General features: G+C 29.9%; 2 protein-coding genes across 3 annotated transcripts; one reads left to right on the top strand and one right to left on the bottom strand.

The window, feature by feature from the left end:
• The first annotated feature begins 11 nt into the window (after positions 1-11).
• LOC130446485 (adipocyte plasma membrane-associated protein Hemomucin-like) lies at positions 12-8,997 on the top strand. Its single transcript, XM_056782780.1, has 7 exons — positions 12-123; positions 506-629; positions 749-1,071; positions 1,565-1,733; positions 4,957-5,150; positions 5,207-5,421; positions 5,695-8,997. The coding sequence occupies exons 2-7, from the start codon at positions 508-510 to the stop codon at positions 6,520-6,522; spliced, it is 1,851 nt and encodes a 616-aa protein (XP_056638758.1). The 5' UTR covers positions 12-123; positions 506-507; the 3' UTR covers positions 6,523-8,997.
• On the bottom strand, positions 7,904-17,431 carry LOC130446484 (uncharacterized). Of its 2 annotated transcripts, XM_056782777.1 has the most exons (10): positions 17,155-17,390; positions 17,013-17,101; positions 16,559-16,760; positions 16,181-16,501; positions 15,973-16,125; positions 12,654-12,942; positions 11,740-12,605; positions 11,405-11,500; positions 10,608-10,709; positions 7,904-9,288 (listed from the first exon to the last, which is right to left on the bottom strand). In XM_056782777.1, exons 1-10 carry the CDS (start codon positions 17,176-17,178, stop codon positions 9,262-9,264), a joined length of 2,169 nt encoding a protein of 722 aa, XP_056638755.1. In that variant the 5' UTR covers positions 17,179-17,390; the 3' UTR covers positions 7,904-9,261. The 2 variants fall into 2 exon arrangements, with proteins under 2 accessions (XP_056638755.1, XP_056638754.1); XM_056782776.1 differs by having other exon boundaries at positions 11,740-12,942; positions 17,155-17,431.
• Between the last annotated feature and the right edge of the window lie 1,144 nt (positions 17,432-18,575).

Raw genomic sequence — 18,575 nt, 5'->3', positions numbered from 1 at the left:
AAATGAATTGTCAATCTTGCAACTTTACCTATTACCGTGTAGCAAAGGTCATCAAGATAATAGTTTATATATCAGTAAGTGCAAGTAATGTTAAGTTGTTTAGAATATCAAATTAACTTATAAGTAAGTAATGAAAAGTTTTAATTATATTTATGTGAAAAAAATTTGTCGGAAAAATGTATTAAAAATATATACATTAAATTAAGTATAGTGTTTTATTATATTTTCTAAATTATAAAATAATTTGAGTAAAACGTGGAAGCAATATATGAATTAAAATACATATTAACCGGTATATATGTTTAAATATTACTAATTGTTTGAATTCCAATGTGTCTAATAAATACAGTAAACTCGAGAAGTGAGAAACATACTAATTATCTTTTTATTTTTTTTATCCATATATTTTCATGAAATTTTAATATAATATTTTCATTCATTGAATACAAAATTTATCATTAATGTAATTTTAAATTTTTATAACTGGATTATAATTTTATTTCAGACATGGGTTTCATAGGAATAATAAAGTTTTTCCTGAAAAGTTTACTTTACATTAGTATCTTAGGGACAATAATTGTATTTATACCAAATCTACCACCATTTGCTGAAATAAAAAAGCCTATTAAGTAAGTAATCATTAATTTTGTAATGCTGTTTAAATATAGAAGAGCGATGATTCGAGGTTCATTGTCACTATATTTTTTTACATTCTAACTTAAAAAATGTTCATTGAATATTTTTTCAGGCTAGCAAAATTCAGAGACCTAACGGGTCCTTTAGCCCTTAATGAAAAACTAAAAGATATGAAAATATGGCATCAGGGTGATCTCTCAGGTCCTGAAGGTTTTGCTGATTATAACGGTGAATTATACACTGGTTTAAACGGTGGAAATATTGTAAAATTAGTTGGAGAAAGAATTGAATTGGTAACAAAAACAGGTAAACCTTGTAAAGGACACTACGAAGAACATATTTGTGGGAGACCTTTGGGTATGGTATTTGACAAAAATGGAAATATGATTGTAGCAGATGCTTATTATGGAATTTTGAGAATAAATGTAAAAACAGGTAATTTTTTAAAGCTTTCAATTTATTACCATTTCTTGAAGTAACTGACTGGCTAATTTATGAGAATATCAAAAGATCAAGTATATAAAACTATAAAACATTTCTTTTATCAATAAGATAACCTTTTAGATCATTTTTGAAATATTTATGGATATTATGAGATATTTTGAGCAATTATTTCACTTTAAATATATAGATACAAGATTCAAAAACTTTAGGTCTTATCGAAAATTTTGATTGAAGTAAATATTGCAGGAAAATGATTTACTAGTAGAAAACAAGTATCATCATGTGGGTTTATAAGCATTAGAATCAAAATTTGTTTAGGTCTGAGTATATTTTATGATAATAAAGTCACAAAAAAGGGAAGTTCTAAGTTGTAACTCTCAAATATGTTATCATTTGTTGTGTAGATCATTGAAATATAACAAATATAATTATATAAAGAAATCGTGGGAAAGTTATTTATGCAATATTTTGTATATGATTGTAGGTAACAAAGAGGTACTGGTTTCTCCAAATGTTGAAATTGAAGGTAAAAAACCAAAATTGTTCAATTCCGTTGCATTGGCCAGCAATGGAGATATATATTGGACCGATTCTTCTACTCAGTTTGAATTAAATGACATTGTATATGATGTTTTGTCTGACCCTTCTGGAAGGTAAGTTTTATTAAAATCCGTATCGTGCAAATTAACAAATAAATTGAACATTTAACTTGTTTTTATATAATAAAAACTAATATTAGTTCCCACAAACTTGTTCTGTTGTTTTCAATTTGAAATATTGATATTCTAGATACATTCAAGCCAGTTAAAGATTATACAAGTTCGATAAGGTACATATACATCTTTAATATGACTTTTCAAATTGAAAATCTAACTTTTTTCATCTTTTTCCATATACATATTGCACCCCTGGTCAAATAGAGTTGAAAAATGAGAAAATCTCTTTTATTGGCGCTGAAAAACTTAAAAATCCTGAATAATATCTTGTAAATAGTTACTATTGTATCAACTTTATCGGTTTTTGAATTGATCATCTGAAAAGTATTTTTTCAAATGCTTATTACTTTATAGTTTGTTGTTATGTATAGTATAGACCTAAAATCAAGAACATTTAGAAGCATAAACATGTCGAATGATCTAAGAAATTTATTTTTTTTTTAATTCGCTTTAGTAAGCTTTGGGGTACTTATTTGCTTTTATCATTTATTGCTTTGACTGTGATTTATTTAATATATTTTATATATTTAACATTTTCTTTGCTCACGAAACACAATTATTGATGGGTCCTGTACATTAGTGACACGTCCATGTGTTTCACAAACTTACCAATGAGATCTTGTGTTATAAAATTATCCAGAGACATGCGGAAAAATATTTTAGGGCTACAGTAATTGAAATAAAAACGTGTTTATATCAAAAATCAAGAAATAATACATTTTGGAACTTTCATTTTGTCTTGTTGCAATCTATAGATTTCTTTTTAACCATTTTTGATAATTATTGATTTGAGTTTGTCATAAGTTTCGGGTTAAATTAAAATTATTTAAAAGGTACTTGAAAATACAATATCCCTGTAGTTTTTTCCTAAATCTTTTATTTAATGAAGTCAGTTTTGTATTATATGTAAATTATATGGATTTGTAAATTGATTACAATATACTTTCGTTAGGATTCTGAAAATTTTATTTTAAAATCAATTGAATTGCCTGTATAATTGTCATGATGGTTATTAACCTTGACCCCTATAAATAAAAGTTTTAAAACACTTTACTCAACTCATTCAGTTTGTATATTTGCGTTTTTCAATTTAATTTTGTTTTTATTAGTTTATTTTTTTTTAATTAGAAAAAAATGTGTGTACAAAGTAAAAAATCAAGCGAAACTTTAGTGTAATTGTGAATAGCATCGAAAATTTATAAAAATGTACATGTTATCATAAATGCACCTCTTTCAATATAATCGTTTATAACTATACATTTTTAAAAAAAAATCAAAAGAAATTGTTCATCAATTTTTTTGAATTAAATTTTATTAACGCCTCTTGAGATAAACTTTTTTTTAATAATCCTATAGGTATAATATTTATACACCTCTCCTAACTGATTGGGAATTAAAATTTTTTTATTTTAAATGACAACAAAAAAATATTTGTAGTAAAAAAAAGATATGAAATTACGAAAATAAAAAAAGTTAACTGTGCATTATAATCGAAAATTTTGAGAGGTTATTATTTTAAATGTGAAAAATAAATATTGTATATATTTTTCAATTCAGTAGAAAAATGTAAAAACTCCAATAAATTACTTGTAAAAAAGTTATCAACAGTTATATGTGAATTAGTACATTACATGAGCATTTGAAGCCGTACACTAATATAAGTGTTCATTTTCTTTTCCTATAATTCTATTCAATTCCAATGATTAACATACATTCAGAATTAAATTGTTACTGACAATCGACTGACAGTTGAAAACAAACTTTTGACAGACAAATCAGAGATTACAATTTTTCTTCTTTTTTTATAGAACCACAGAATTATATGCGTACAAGTACCTATATGTATTACATATATGACAAGTACGTGATAAAGTTTGACAAGAAATGTCAATTTTCTTCAAAAGTCAAATGTCCACGTGAAATTTCACAATATTGACAGCTACTAATCAAAATTAAATATCATTGGTTGCTACATTTTGACAGGAATGATATTTATTAAAATATAAGTCTGATGAAACAGTTTTTTTTTTAAGTAATGTTTTGTCAGCTATAATTAAATTAGTGTATTATTAGGCCTAAATCATCAATAAATTTGAAAATAACCAAATTTTGACTTTCTAATAAACGAATAGCCTGTGTAAACATAGGAGAAACGTCATTTTGAATCTTTAGAGATGGGATTTTATTAGCATTTTTATAAGTTATTAAATAACTGTTTTTTTATCAAATTTTAACTGAGTTCTAATCAAGATTCAATAATAGCCAAAGAAATCCGTAAATTTGAAAAAATTTCAATGATATATTTTTGTTGTATATGTTCAGATGGAAATCTATTTGAAGTTCTTGGCAGAATTCAACAGTTTCCATCACAACTCTAGTCACGTCACAATTGTAACCTATGTAAAGGTGGACATAATCGCATGCACGGAAAAACAGTCAATTTGACAAATTATCAAGAAACAATGAGGAATTTTCGTCGAATAGAGATGGAACTTCATTCAAACTCTAAATATAACTATAATTCCTACCAGAATTTAAGATTTCTGTAATAATTCTAATCTCATCACAATAGTAGCCTGTGTAAATGTAGACATTGTCGCATTAACTGAAAATCCGTCAATTTGACAAATTATCAAGAAACAATGAGGAATTTTCGTCGTATAGAGATGGAAATTCATGAAGAGTTGCTATTGCCCTGACAAGAATTCAACAGTTATCTATAATAATTCTACTACAGACAAATAGCCTGTGTAAACGTAGGTAAATGGAATCAATTTTATGAATCATCTATATTGAATAATCAATTTCGGATATATGGAAATGGGATTCTATTATAAGTTCGACTAGTTTTAAAATAACTTATCAAATTTGGACACAGAAAAACAAAATACCAATTTTAGTCCTCTTGGAACAAATAATGAGAATAAATGTGTAACTATAATTAGGATAATTATTTGATGCATTTGATAATTTTCCATACATATTCATACAAAAAAAAACAATTTGCTGTCATGAAAACGAAGGTTTATATAAAAAAATGTTGATTTTTCAATTTTCTACTGCAAATATATAAATAAAAGTAGTTCTATAAAAAAACTTGTACATTAATGAGATGTTTTGTTACATTATTTTTTTTTCTTATCAAAACATAAATTTTCAGGTTAATCCATTATGATGCTAAAACTAAGAAAAACAAAGTCCTCATTGACCAACTAATGTTTGCGAACGGTGTACTTTTACTCAACGATGAAGAAATCGTAGTTGTTGGTGAATCGTTCGGAAATAGATTGAAAAGGTACTATTTGAAGGGTCCTAAGAAAGGCACCCATGACATATTCATTGAAGGTTTACCAGGTAAATTCATTTATATATAAATTAATTTTACAAAATTTAATGCATCGTTTTATTAGGTTTTGTCGATAACTTGAAAAGTGATGGGAAAGGTGGACTGCTTTTGTCTTTGATTGAGTCTTACGATGCTGAACATCCTTCGATAAACTACATTTTGTATCCTTTTCCTCGTCTCAGGAGATTTATAGTTAGAACATTGGGTATAATTGAATATATGATGATAACTTTGAACAGATACTTTCCATCGGAAATTGCACAGAAGGCTATATATCATGTAAATATAAAAGTTCTATAATTACAATATTTATGTATATAATATATATATGTATATAATTTTTTCTCGCATGAAATATTCAATTATAAAATATTTGGGTTTTATACTTGAAATAATTGTCAAAAAGTTGAGTAAAAAAATTTTATTTTAACGTTTTACATATCATAGACAATTCCATTAAACAATTTCATGAATCAAGAAAATAAACAATCAGAAAATGTTGTAAAATTCATTTTTAATATTTGTTTATCAACAAACTTAATTTTTTTTTAGATTGGGTCTTATGGTATGATCAAAGGAGCACTTTCCTTTCCCCGTACCAGCTTAGTTCGCATTTCAAATACTGGAGAAATCATAGAATCTTATCATACCTCTTCCAAGAACGTGAGCATTTTTTCAGAAGCTCATATTTTTAAAGACAAAATATATTTCGGTAGCCCCTTGAACAATTACATAGGAGTATTACCATTAAAATCATTGGGTTTCGAAGAACAACAGGCTACACATAAAACTGATACAAAGGAAGTTCCACAACAAGCAACCACACCTAAACCTACACAAGCTCCAACACAGAAACCTACACAAGCTCCAACAGCGAAACCTACACAACCTCCAATACAAAAACCTACACAGGTTCCTGCAGCGAAACCTACACAAGCTCCAACTGCGAAACCTACACAAGCTTCAACAGCGAAACCTACACAAGCTTCAACACAAAAACCTACACAGGTTCCTGCAGCAAAACCTACACAAGCTCCAACTGCGAAACCTACACAAGCTTCAACAGCGAAACCTACACAAGCTTCAACAACGAAACCTACACAGGTTCCTGCAGCAAAACCTACACAAGCTCCAACTGCGAAACCTACACAAGCTCCAACAGCGAAACCAACCACGGGTTCGACACCTAAACCTACACAGGCTCCAACGCAGAAATCTACTTCCGCTCCATCAGTCAAATCTGCTCAGGTGCCTACCCGTGTACCAACTAAACCTACTCAAGCTTCAGCTGAAAAGCCCAGTCCGGCTCCAACACCAAAACCTGTTCAGACATCAACGGCTAAATCTAAGCCAGCAAAACAGGAATCGCCTGGGCAATAAACTGGAATTTAGCTTTTAAAGCAAAATTTATTTTATCACAATTAAACACTGCTCAACCTGCTAAAAATTGCGTTTAATTGTGTATAATCAGAATAATTAATTTTAGAGTAATGAGCGGTTCTTAAAAATATTTGTTACATTATTTAGGCTATTGATATTTGAATTTTAAATATGAGAATCCTCAAGCAACTTCGTAATTCCATATAAATTGTGATTTACATGATTTGTGATATATGAAAAGGGGGGAATTGGATAATGATGATTTATACGATTGTTATCCGTGGGGTTAATTACACTATACACTACACTAACTTATAATAATTCACTTATCACTTAAATAATTTATTTAAATTCATCGATTACTTACTTACTGCTCTTTATATATTTATCACAAAATAATTCTCGAAAGTTCTAGAAAGAAACAAATAAATAAATATAATAAATAGATTCTAGTATATCAAAGCAGGACCGGCTCCAGGGTGGAGATTAGTTCGTAACAATATTATCCGATTCTCCATCTTTATAGCAGATCTAATTTATTTACTTTTTAATATATTTTTTAGTTATTGGGTATTTTGAATAATTTAGATTTGGGGGTTTGTTGATGTACGAGATACTGTGTAAGATGCAATTATTTACAAAAAAATATATATAAGTATCTTTTCCTTCCTTTTGGAAGGAACTCGATGAATCTCAACATTCTTCAGGCTTCCGATAAGTCAAGCACAAATCACATTCTTGAAATGCATTTATGCAGTACCATTCCATATAAAAAAATGTTTTATTATATTTGTTAATTTATTTACTGTTAAATGTAACAACATGATAATATGTGTGCAATTATTTGGTAGAAAAAATTTTGTACTTTTTTAGACAGGTTGTAAATTAATAATAGACAAACTTTTCATAATAATTTATGATTTTCTTTTAACTTATACGTTCACAAACATACTCCACATAAACAACGAAGTGGAAGAATGGCTGAAGGATCAAATGGAGGAACCAGGTCTAAGACAATGAGCAGTGTGGCATCAGGAGTAGATGCCGAATGAATGGAAGACTGCACTGACCTGCCCTGCTACTAAGATACTGGCTAAAGTCATTGCGAAGAGACTGGAAGCATTATCCGAGGCTCTTTAAGGACCGTAGTACCAGTAGAGTGTCCTGACCATTTCCCTACAAGGATTTTAGTATCTTGAAGGAGTAGTAGTAACCCCTAGGGAAGTGGGACACAAAAACCTAAAAAAATAGCCTCCTTCGGGAGGAATCTACGTATTTAGGAAGCAGAACAATAAGATAAAGAGTACAAAATATCTTCTAGGTATAAGTGCAGAGTTACTGTAAAAACAATCTATCAATTTTTGGAAAATAAAACAAAAAAAAATGTTAGTGGTTTATTTCGAATTTCACAAGCAAGGCTTCTACAATTTCGAATTACATCGACCTTCAATTCGAGAAGATATTATAAACTATATAAATATTTAACAATTTTTTAAATAGTTCAACAAGCTACCAGTGATTTAAAAAAAATAATTCGATCTTATAAACAAATAAAATATATACAGGATGTCCAGGAACTTGATAACAACTCGAAATTACTAAATTTGTTTGTATGTCCATACAACCTAATTTATATATACTTATAAGTTACTTAAAAAGGGAGATTGTCCTTTGGAGAAGTTAGTAAAGTTTCTAAAGACATAAAAAAAACTACCACAAACTTGGTATGTAGAGTGATAAATTTTACAAAATAATTTCTTCGATGGGGGTCACCGAAAAAATAAAGTTGATAACATCCCACACAAAGTTATCAAATATATGACAAATCATCTTCATAGAAGTACTAAGAACTACCAGAACAAAGAAAAATATACCAAACAACTGATAGCTGCCATATAATAATGTCAATTTATATAAAAAGGTAACAAAAGGGAATATAGTAGCCCCCTAATCAGTGTTCTTGATTAAAATATTCTCGAATGAAAGCTCAGATTAAATTTAAAAGTCATTTCGGAGAAATATGGTGTGGTTTTGATATTTACACTCTACGGAAAAGGAATCAAATGAAATTCTAATCTTCAACTTGATCAGAGCATTCGGTTTAGTTCTATAGAATGAATTATGGATGGTTTTTCAAAATGTACTCAAAAGGGTTTGAAACTATTACAAAATAAGTCGCAATCAGAAACAGGGATTTCTTCTTCTTTTCCACCATCAGAGTTAGGAGAGGAATATATCACCCTGCTTATTCCTATAACTTCATTACAAATCAGAACCAGTTTCAGCTAGTACTTGTTAACAGTCATGTAACTTTATAATATCATTATTTTAAAAATAAGGAAACTGATGAATTTGATAACAAAGGACAACAGTTTAATTTGTAAGTGGAACTTTGTAAGTAGAACACTATCTGTAGTTTACGTTTAACTGGAATTTTTGGACACCCTGTACATTAAAAATATCATAAATAATAAATATGTTGTTAATAACACACCTTGTATATAATTTCAATTAGGAAGGAATAGTTGTATTCATTAACGAGTTTCTTTTAATAGAGATTCTTTGTTTTTTTTTAAAACGATTTTTAAAAATACTGTCTGAAAAAAATACGTATTTGATAATGTGTATAACTTACAGAACTAGATCTTGAAACACAAATACTCTTGATTTGCAATAAAAAAAGTTATTCTCAAAGAAAAAAGTGCGCTTTCAAGCTTTAATTTCCCTATTTATATAACTTCAATAGTTTTGACGATGATTTCCGTCCTGAAACAAAAAAAATTTCTTATATTGGTCACTTTATTTAAATGTAACATACTGTACATTAAGTAAATATCGAAATAATAGCCATTTTATTAAAGTCGACTTTAAAAATAAGAGTTATCAAAACAATGTCGCATTCGACACATATCTGGTAATTTTAACCTGAAATATTTTTAACATGTTGTGATAGTTAATTTTTTTTCAATTGATATTGGTATAAAAATAACAGTAAAGATCTTAAGATATAATACTTACTTATTTAAAATGCGCCCTATAAACCTCTAACTCATACCAAACTATTTTTTGATAAAAGGAATCAGTTAACTATTGTAACAACAATCCAAATAAAAGAGCATCCAAACTGACACGATTTTTTGTAAAACAGAAAGTCGTCCGCATAGCGAAAACCAAGTCTTTTGGATTTGGACACCGTAAATAAATCAAAAATGAGAAAATTAAACTATACAGCAAACATCGTGATATTGAAACCGATATTCTTTTGTATTTCTGAAAACACATGAGTCATATAGGCAACTAGCCATCAATTTAGAAAAAAAGAAGAACCATAAAGCGGATTTTAATAGAGTTAAATGCTTCCTTTATTGGGGATTTTAAAATATGTTTGGTTGCATCACTGCGCGTGAGTAACTGTCAAATATGTCACAAATAATGGCGATTTTACATTTCACATTTTTATTATTCTGAGGTATTTCATTGTTTCGGTTATAAAATTTTAATAAGGACACTAAAAAACTTTACTTAACATGATGAAAAGAAAGGAACGCAATACTACCATTTGTCATTCACACCAAAATAACTGCAAGACATACGTAACAATTTCTTTAGATTTAACGTAAATATCTTAAAAAGAGATAAAATTATAATTGACAGTTTAGTCCGATGTTGAGGTTATGTTGGTTTTTTTCTGTAGTGTACATTATTTTTAAAATCTTTTGAATTAAAAGCCTATTTATTGTCAAAATCAGTTCTTTTAAGAGGTCTACTTACGTTTTTTTACTTTATACTGGTAATTACATATTTATATATTATCAACTTCTAATCATATAACTCTTAGTGACAACTGCCCGCCATAAAGCAAGGCACAAATTGGCACACACGAACTAATGTTTTCTATGACATTGAATTTGAAATATATAAACAAGACAACCAAACCGTTCGAGTCCCGTAACTGTAGGTTACAGAAAAGTCTCTTCACAATGGCTACCACAATTGGTAGTGGTAACAAAAATATAAATAAAAGCAATACATCGATTCAATTTGAGTTTCTTTGGAGAAAATGTAATCCTAAATTATGACCTTACCCTTGGATTAAATAATTGTCCGGCGAAATTTTGTAACAGTCCTCCCATACTTCCTAACCCTCCAACAGATTCACCTCCTCCAAATTGTGGTATATGTGGTTGCTGGAACAAGAAGTGTAGTTTAGTAGATTTCATCTTGTAGCACAACCGATAGGGAAACTTACTACACAACCTTGTATATGTCGAAAATAATTTCATGGAATGATGGCTGATTTCGGATTTTCGATTTATTTATGTCTCAATTTTGAAAAAAAAATTATCTTTGTGCTGGTTAATAAACATTTCTTTTTAAATTACTTATTTCGAAGTACTAAATTTCTCACTTATATTAAGCTTTATTTTTATTGTGGTTTATTTGGATAAGTAGCTGTAACAGTGATCATGTATATATAAAAAAGAAGATGAAAACATAAAGAGGTTAAGTCGATGAAATGTGTTTCATTTTTATTACTAAAAAAAGATAAAATAATTTGAATTTATTTGATAAAACACTTTTTAGCTAATAAAAAATAATTTCAACTGAATTCGGCTAAGACATGAAGTAAGTTGGTCATGTGTTATTAAAAATAGTGGCACAATGTTTGAGTCATGTCACAGAAATGGGGTAAATGCACATTTCCAGTACTATTACAATTAAGACATATGTGATCACACCTCAATAGCTATTGAGGAATAAGGTGTGAATCAATTACATCCCCAAACACATGATAGAAACGTTAGAATATTAAATTATATTAAATTTGGGGTGTTTATAAATATATTCCCTATCGGAAGCACTGTGAAGTCTAAATATTTACTTGATGGGGTTGTTGACCTCCAGACAACAGTCCTGAGAGTAAATTTTCAACAGGACCTCTCTGCTGTTCCGGTGGATGAGGATAATACCCATATTGCTGAAAAAGAAGGTACGGTAAAATTAAATATTAACAACGAAAATGGTATAACATTTCAAATTTTATACTAATTAAGAATTCTACCAAAATAGTTTTGTTACTAACATCTGCAGGGTTCAGTTTGACTGTTTTCTCAATCACATTGGTTAATTTTCTCATGCAATTGTTAATTATTATAATGATAAGAAAATAAAAGTAACCAAATGCATATTTATCCTTGCATCCAACATTATACTTACTTGTCCATCATTTTCTTGACCTTTTTGGGACTGTTGAGCACTATACTGTACGTGTCCACCTTGCCGAGCCATTTCCTGCTCTAATTGATCGCTAACATCTTCAAAATGAGTATCAGCAGGTTTCGGAGCTGAGTTAGGTCTTTGAATTCCTACTCCTCCAGTTTGACCAACGCTTGATGGATAAGTTCCACTACCACTGGTAGGGGTATCACTGTAAGCCTGAGAGCTTCCAGTAGGACTACTGTAAGGTTGGGGATGGTTACCAGCAGCGGGACCTGAGTGAGGCTGATTACCAGCTGGAGGTCCGGTATATGGTTGATTACCCATGGGAGGATTTGGGTAAGGTTGACCACTAGCTGGACCACCATATACTGGGTTTCCTTTACCATAAGGCGACATTCCACCATAAGGAGGGTGAACACCACCAGTAGACGATAATAAACTTGATAATAGTGAGTTAAGATCTATTCCTGATGATTGTTGTTGTGGACCAGGACCTTGATGTCCACCAGTACCCTGATTATAACCTGGTTGTGGTTGTTGTGAACCGCTGGATAATAGGTTTGAAAGTAAAGAACCAAAATCTGTTCCTTGAGATTGCGTTCCTCTTGTATTAGACGCAGGAGTGGAATGATGAGTGCCAGTTTCTTGTATGGGTCTAGTAGCGTTACCAGATAGAAGATTCGTCAACAAACCTCCGAAATCAACACCGTGAGTTTGTGAACCTGGTTGACTTTGACTTCCTGTTTGTTGATTATGGCCAGAAAGTAAACCTGATAGAAGTGAACCAATATCTCCAGCACCTTGCTGTTGTGTTTGAGCGCCATGTTGTTGGTTAATACCACCTACGGGTTGTTGCTGAGGACCTGCAGGTTGTTGATTGTGACTAGATAACAAACCAGACAGAAAACTACCTATATCGGGTCCACTCTGTTGATTACCCGGTCCTTGTGGAGCACCTTGAGCTTGTGATACTTTAGATTCTTGATGACCACTGAGTAGGTTAGTAAGCAGAGCAGCGTAATCGACTTGACCTTGTTGACCAGGAGTGCCGGTACTAGTTGGATTACCGGTACCTGGTTGTTGACCAGCACCTCCACCAGCTATAAGGCCTGAAAGCAACTGCTCAAGGGGTCCTTTAGACGGGGCTTGATTGATGTTTAGGTTTGTGTCTTGGGGTAGATCGGGGTAAATTCCGTATTTCTAAGGAGATTACAAAATTTTGCGATAAATGCACTAGAAATGGCTACTGTATAACTAAGTGCCCGTTTTTTTTTTTTTCAAGTTCCAGTGCAATTTTAATATATTTAAAACAATCTTCAAATAAAAAAAATAGCGTCAAGGTTAGACTTAGTATGTTTAGTTACATTTTTGCCCTTCACCATAATTTCAAGACGTTTAGACATTTTCAAAGTCGTATTAACATAACTTATCGAAAAGAATATGTCATTTTATTATGACAGAACAATTTTTATACACACAGGTCTCAAACATGTACATGTATACTTATTGCATAGAAAAATTAAATCTATAATTTCGATGAAAAAATATCCTGAACCTTCTTACTACTTTCGAAATCTGGCAACGTTTGAACGTACCTTACACTCGCTGTATGACGTCATCAATGTTTATAAGATCTCAACGTGCTGGATATAATTTAAAACTTAAATGTTGTTTAATTTGGTAACATGGTCAAAATAGTATGTATTAAATAATACTTTTATTTTATTAATTGAGTCCATCACTGATAAATATTTAATGTGACTAAATCTTGTAATTTAAACTTAACCTATAAAATGATTCAATGAAAAACTAATATTTTTGGAAGAGTTAATTGAATATTTAGCATTTGCGTTTCAACTAATGATTTTAAAGACCGTAAATTTGAATTTAGAAAAATTTATATTATACTGTAGTTGATAAGTACGAGGTAAATGAATATTATAATTTAAAATAGGAAAATGATGTTATGACACCAAGATGAAAGCTAACTGCTGCTATAAAATATGCTTATTTGCTTATAGAGGGAACTTCAAAATGAGTTTTGATTTCAAACACTGTTAAAAATTGTCTAAAGTCCGTATTTTATAGCAAAACAAGTAAAATACTAACAGCGAAAAAGCAAAAATAAAACTTTCACAAACAAAATGCACTGTTGTCGACAGAAGGCGAACTAGGCAGTTAGTTATTAAAGAAAACATTGTTAACCGAAAAATTCCAGTGTTAATTAGAAATGGAAATTTATATTGACATTTACATTGCAAACAAAACAAAGCGATAAGTCTAGAATAAATCGGCCACATTAATTTATTTCTTTCTTAAATATATATTTAATTAAAGTCAATTTGTTCTATACAATGGTATAAAAAATATACAGGGTATACCACGATGAGTATATATAACTACCCTTATTTTTGAGTTTAGAATCTGATGCAAAATGGCCCACTTGTCAAAGTCAGGATAAATTAAAAGTAACAACCTTTCAGCCTATCACAACGCGTTGGGCGGGACCTAATTGGCGCCAAGTTTAAATTGTTAAGCCACTAATTTAAATTGAATTTGTGTATTTATTTATCACACATTATACTAAGCTGCTTTTGGATATTATTAAACTGTGGAAAGAGAAATTCTATTTTATTTCTTTTCCTTTCATACAGATTTTGAATTTTTAGACGTAGAAAATAATCGCTAAAAACTTTATTAGGATATATTAAAAGTAACGGACTCCCAGCCTATCACAAGGCACTATTTGTGTTAGAAGAAACTGCATTTGAATTCCTGTCCTATTCTAACCTATAATTAAAACTTTGCATATGCTCTTAGAGTTCGATTAGTTAAGTTATCAAGTAATTCAACCAAAAAAAAATCGCTCACAAAATAGGTTCAGTAAAGAAGAGTAGTTGATATCTGATTGGTCATTAAGGAAGCTTCCGGAATTTTCGGCGATTAGTATTCACGTTTAAAAGGAATTTCTCTTTCTACAGTTTAATAATATCCGAAATACACAAATTAGATTCAAATTAGGCGCCTAATAATTTAAACTTGGCGCCAATTAGGGCCCGCCCAACGCGTTGTGATAGGCTGGGAGATCACTACTTTTGAAGTATCCTGTCAAACTCACGTGTTTTAGAATAATCTATTATGAGAAGGGAAAATTATTTTTTGGTTAAGGTTTTGATAACTATAATAATAATAACAACAAACGTGAAAGTTATAAATAGTAATACAAGAAAACAAAAGACAAGTGAATAGATAACAAGAAAAAATTGGTTGGTTATTGAAATAAATAGTGCTCTTTAAGCGAAAAATTTTGATGAAATTATAAAGCTTGGTTTATGCAGCCAACATTTAAATTACCATTGAACTGGACAATTAAATTACTAGTAGAAAGACACTGAAATGGTACTTGTAGTTCATGCAGTAAACTAAAACTAAATTAAAATTAGACTAACAGTTCGCCAATTTTCAACTTTTTAGTTTAATTCATTAATTTTGTGAGGTTATGAGCGCAGAATGCGTCAGGTCAGTCTGTATTGGTGGTATTGGTTTTGTTTACAACATAGTCGTTTTTTCATTAATCACGATGTGTGCCGAGTTCCGCAGAAATATAAAAAAATAGGAGAAAGCAAAGTTTGGAATTCAACAATGTCCTTTAGACAATTGAAATCTAGTATCAGGAGCTTTCCACATTTGTATGACTAAAAGGACCCATACATAATTTATAATTATCTTTAATTTACTGCATAAACCAAAAAATTATCACCAAGAAAGTTTAGTTTAAAGTTAATTTCAATTTAGTTTTAATTTTGACTGCAGAAATCAAGCTTAACATTTATTTAGCAAATATTTATTTATAAAACAATTTGAAAAGAAAAGAATGAAATTGTTAAATATTGAGGGATAACAGGAGATGAAACTTGGATATGAAGAAACAAAAGAAGAATTCTTAACCTGGGAGATTGAACTAAGTTTTATTATATTCTTAATTTCTCATTACAAATTAAATTAAATATTTTCTCCAAAACTTTAAACAATAAGTAAAATAAATAATTAGAAACTGAAAAATTTTAATTGAATTCAAAACAAAAATTAGTATCAGAAATAGGTAAATAGATCAAAACGTCAATTTTCACTTGTTTTTTCAAACTAATAATCAAAAGACGCTTAAAATCATAACAATATTGACTTTAATTATTAAACATATAGATTTTATCAACTATAAAGAATACTTACTGCGTTATTGTGAGCATAACCTCTCTGAGGATCATTTCCACCACCTCCCAATAATTTCCCTACTAGCATTCCAGCAGCTCCGCTTTTAATAGCTCCTGACAGTAGAGTTTGAGCTCCATCCAAAAAACTATCAAAAGAAGATTGAGGTTCACCCTGAAATAAAAAATATTTTTCAACAAATTATATATAAGTAAAAACAAAAACTTACACCTGGTGGTGGTGGCGGACCATAACCTTGTGGTGGTGTTGGACCATAACCTTGTGGTGGTGGTCCATATCCTGGTCCAGGTGCATAACCTCCTTGAGGAGGATAATATGCGCCCTGCGGAGCCCCATTACCACCTTGAGGACTCCATTGTTGGTTGTCAGTTTGAGATACTTTTTTAACATTATCACCAGCTCCCAATCCCATGATACCTTCCCAAGAAATAAGAGTAATACTAACTTCTCCATCTATTAGGAGATCAGTTACTTTAGTATATGAGATTCTATGAGGGAATTCACAGAAATGTTGTCCGTTTACAGCTATCTACAATTTTATATGCAAAAGTTATCTAATACAATTAGAGAAAAAAAAATATACAACCTTGTAGTCACTTTCGTCAACTAGTACAATGATTTCCCAAGATTCTGCTTCTCCGATTCGTAGTTCGCCTTCTCCTTGTTCTTCTCCCCATTCTTCATTTATATAAGAATTTCTAGCAATGTAACCTTGTTTATGACGTACAGAAATATGGAGAGCCGTATCATCACTAGGCTTCGGACCTACTTGGAAGTTAATGTTAAATCTAGAAAAAAAAATGATTCAAATTATTTTCAGTACTACATATTCCCAAAAATTTAAAATATCTACTTGTAAAGGATAAAAATAAATCTGATGACTATATATTCATAAGTAAATAAACTTGTTTTCTTAGTGTAATTATAGTTACAAGTATAATATAAAGGTCATAGTAATTAAAAATTGATTGAAGAAACTAAACAACTACTTTGAACGATCATTGTTTATAAATATAATAAAATCTTGTAATTTTACCTACCTATCTGAATCTGGATGACTTACTCCTTGAATCCTGCACATTCGTCCTGGTACCAGTCCCCCTGGAATCTTACCCTTATATGGGACATCCTAAAATTATTTTGTTATAATACGATAACAACGAAACATTTTGTCCTACTTACTGGTTTTACTATGGGATTCTCCATTTATAATTGGGGAACTAAATTAGATCTTTTATAAATAATATATACACACACACTGTTATTTTTGGCTAGGAATTATTCGTTCAATATACGAAATGAATAAATTTATATTGGAGGTCAGGATTTAAGAAAAAGGAGGGGTTAAAATTGTCGTGATGAGGTAATGCTTATTTTTTAGGAATGCGGTAAGACTCGATGTTAAAAATTGTCTTACGTAGGCAACATAAATACGTGGGGTGTATATGAGGTTGCATATAACGTAAGATATGAGTACGAAATAGTAGCTTTGTTTGCGGAAAATATCCTGAACGTGTTTCATGGCAGTTAGAAATTGTGCGTTAGCGGTGTTAATAAAACATGTTAAGGATTAAAAATCATGTGTTCGTGGAGTATTCCACACGTATCCATGTGCATTCATCCTACTTCGAATTTTTGTGATATTTACCACGAACTAACCTCAAACCTACGCGTTTTTCTACGTACTTGCAATTTAAAAAATGTGGTAATTCGATTTATACTTACAAAAATAAATCTTCGTCCAGTTAATTAATGTATATTCTGAACAAAACATGTGCATTTGACACGTTCAGAAGATATTCAGAATGTGTTCAAATTATCTACAGCGAACAAAGCTGAGATCATAAAATTATTTGTTACATTTTTATTTTGTATACGTTATTTTATTTACTAATTGTATAATATTTAATATTTTGATAGATAGAATCTGTTTTCATTACAATAGGTAAAATTTCACAGGTATATATTACATTTCTTTACAAAAGTAAAGAAGGTCGACCCTAAAAAGATTTTTCCAAAGAAACAGGTTGCCTAATTCATCGAAATCGTTCATCTTACACAGTAGAGGTTAGAGTCATTCAAGTGCAATGTCCTTTCAGGCATAGGAGCATATTATACCTTTTGAAGGGCAGTAATGTATTTAGGACGCTGTTTCCAATAAAACAATTAAAAATAGCCATTGCGATATAAACCTTTGTGATAAAAACGAAAAGAATTATAAAATACTATTATCATAAAATATTTTAGAAAAAAAAAAAATTAGTAACTCTTAAGATTGTTCTATATTGCGATTGTGTTGAAATTCAAATTTAGATATTCTTTTCAAACAAGCTTTTTGTAAAAACTTCTAGAACATTTTTTATTTAAAAAATATAAAGTGTTAACCTTACCAAACAAGCTTTTTGTAGAAACTTCTAGAACTTTTTTTATTTAAATAACATTAAGTGTTACCCTTAATTTTAATATAAAACATTAAAAATAAATAAAATCGTGACAATACCGACTTCTTTTTAAGAAACGATCCATTTTTATACTTATGTATAGTTTTTATAATTATACATATAATATAAACATATTGCACCTAGATACTGTCCTGATTTTAT

Source organism: Diorhabda sublineata, chromosome 7 (assembly GCF_026230105.1).
Source record: "Diorhabda sublineata isolate icDioSubl1.1 chromosome 7, icDioSubl1.1, whole genome shotgun sequence".
In the NCBI taxonomy this organism is placed as follows: domain Eukaryota; kingdom Metazoa; phylum Arthropoda; class Insecta; order Coleoptera; family Chrysomelidae; genus Diorhabda; species Diorhabda sublineata.
Note: the sequence above shows the minus strand (reverse complement) of the source record. Positions and strands in the feature narration are given on the sequence as shown.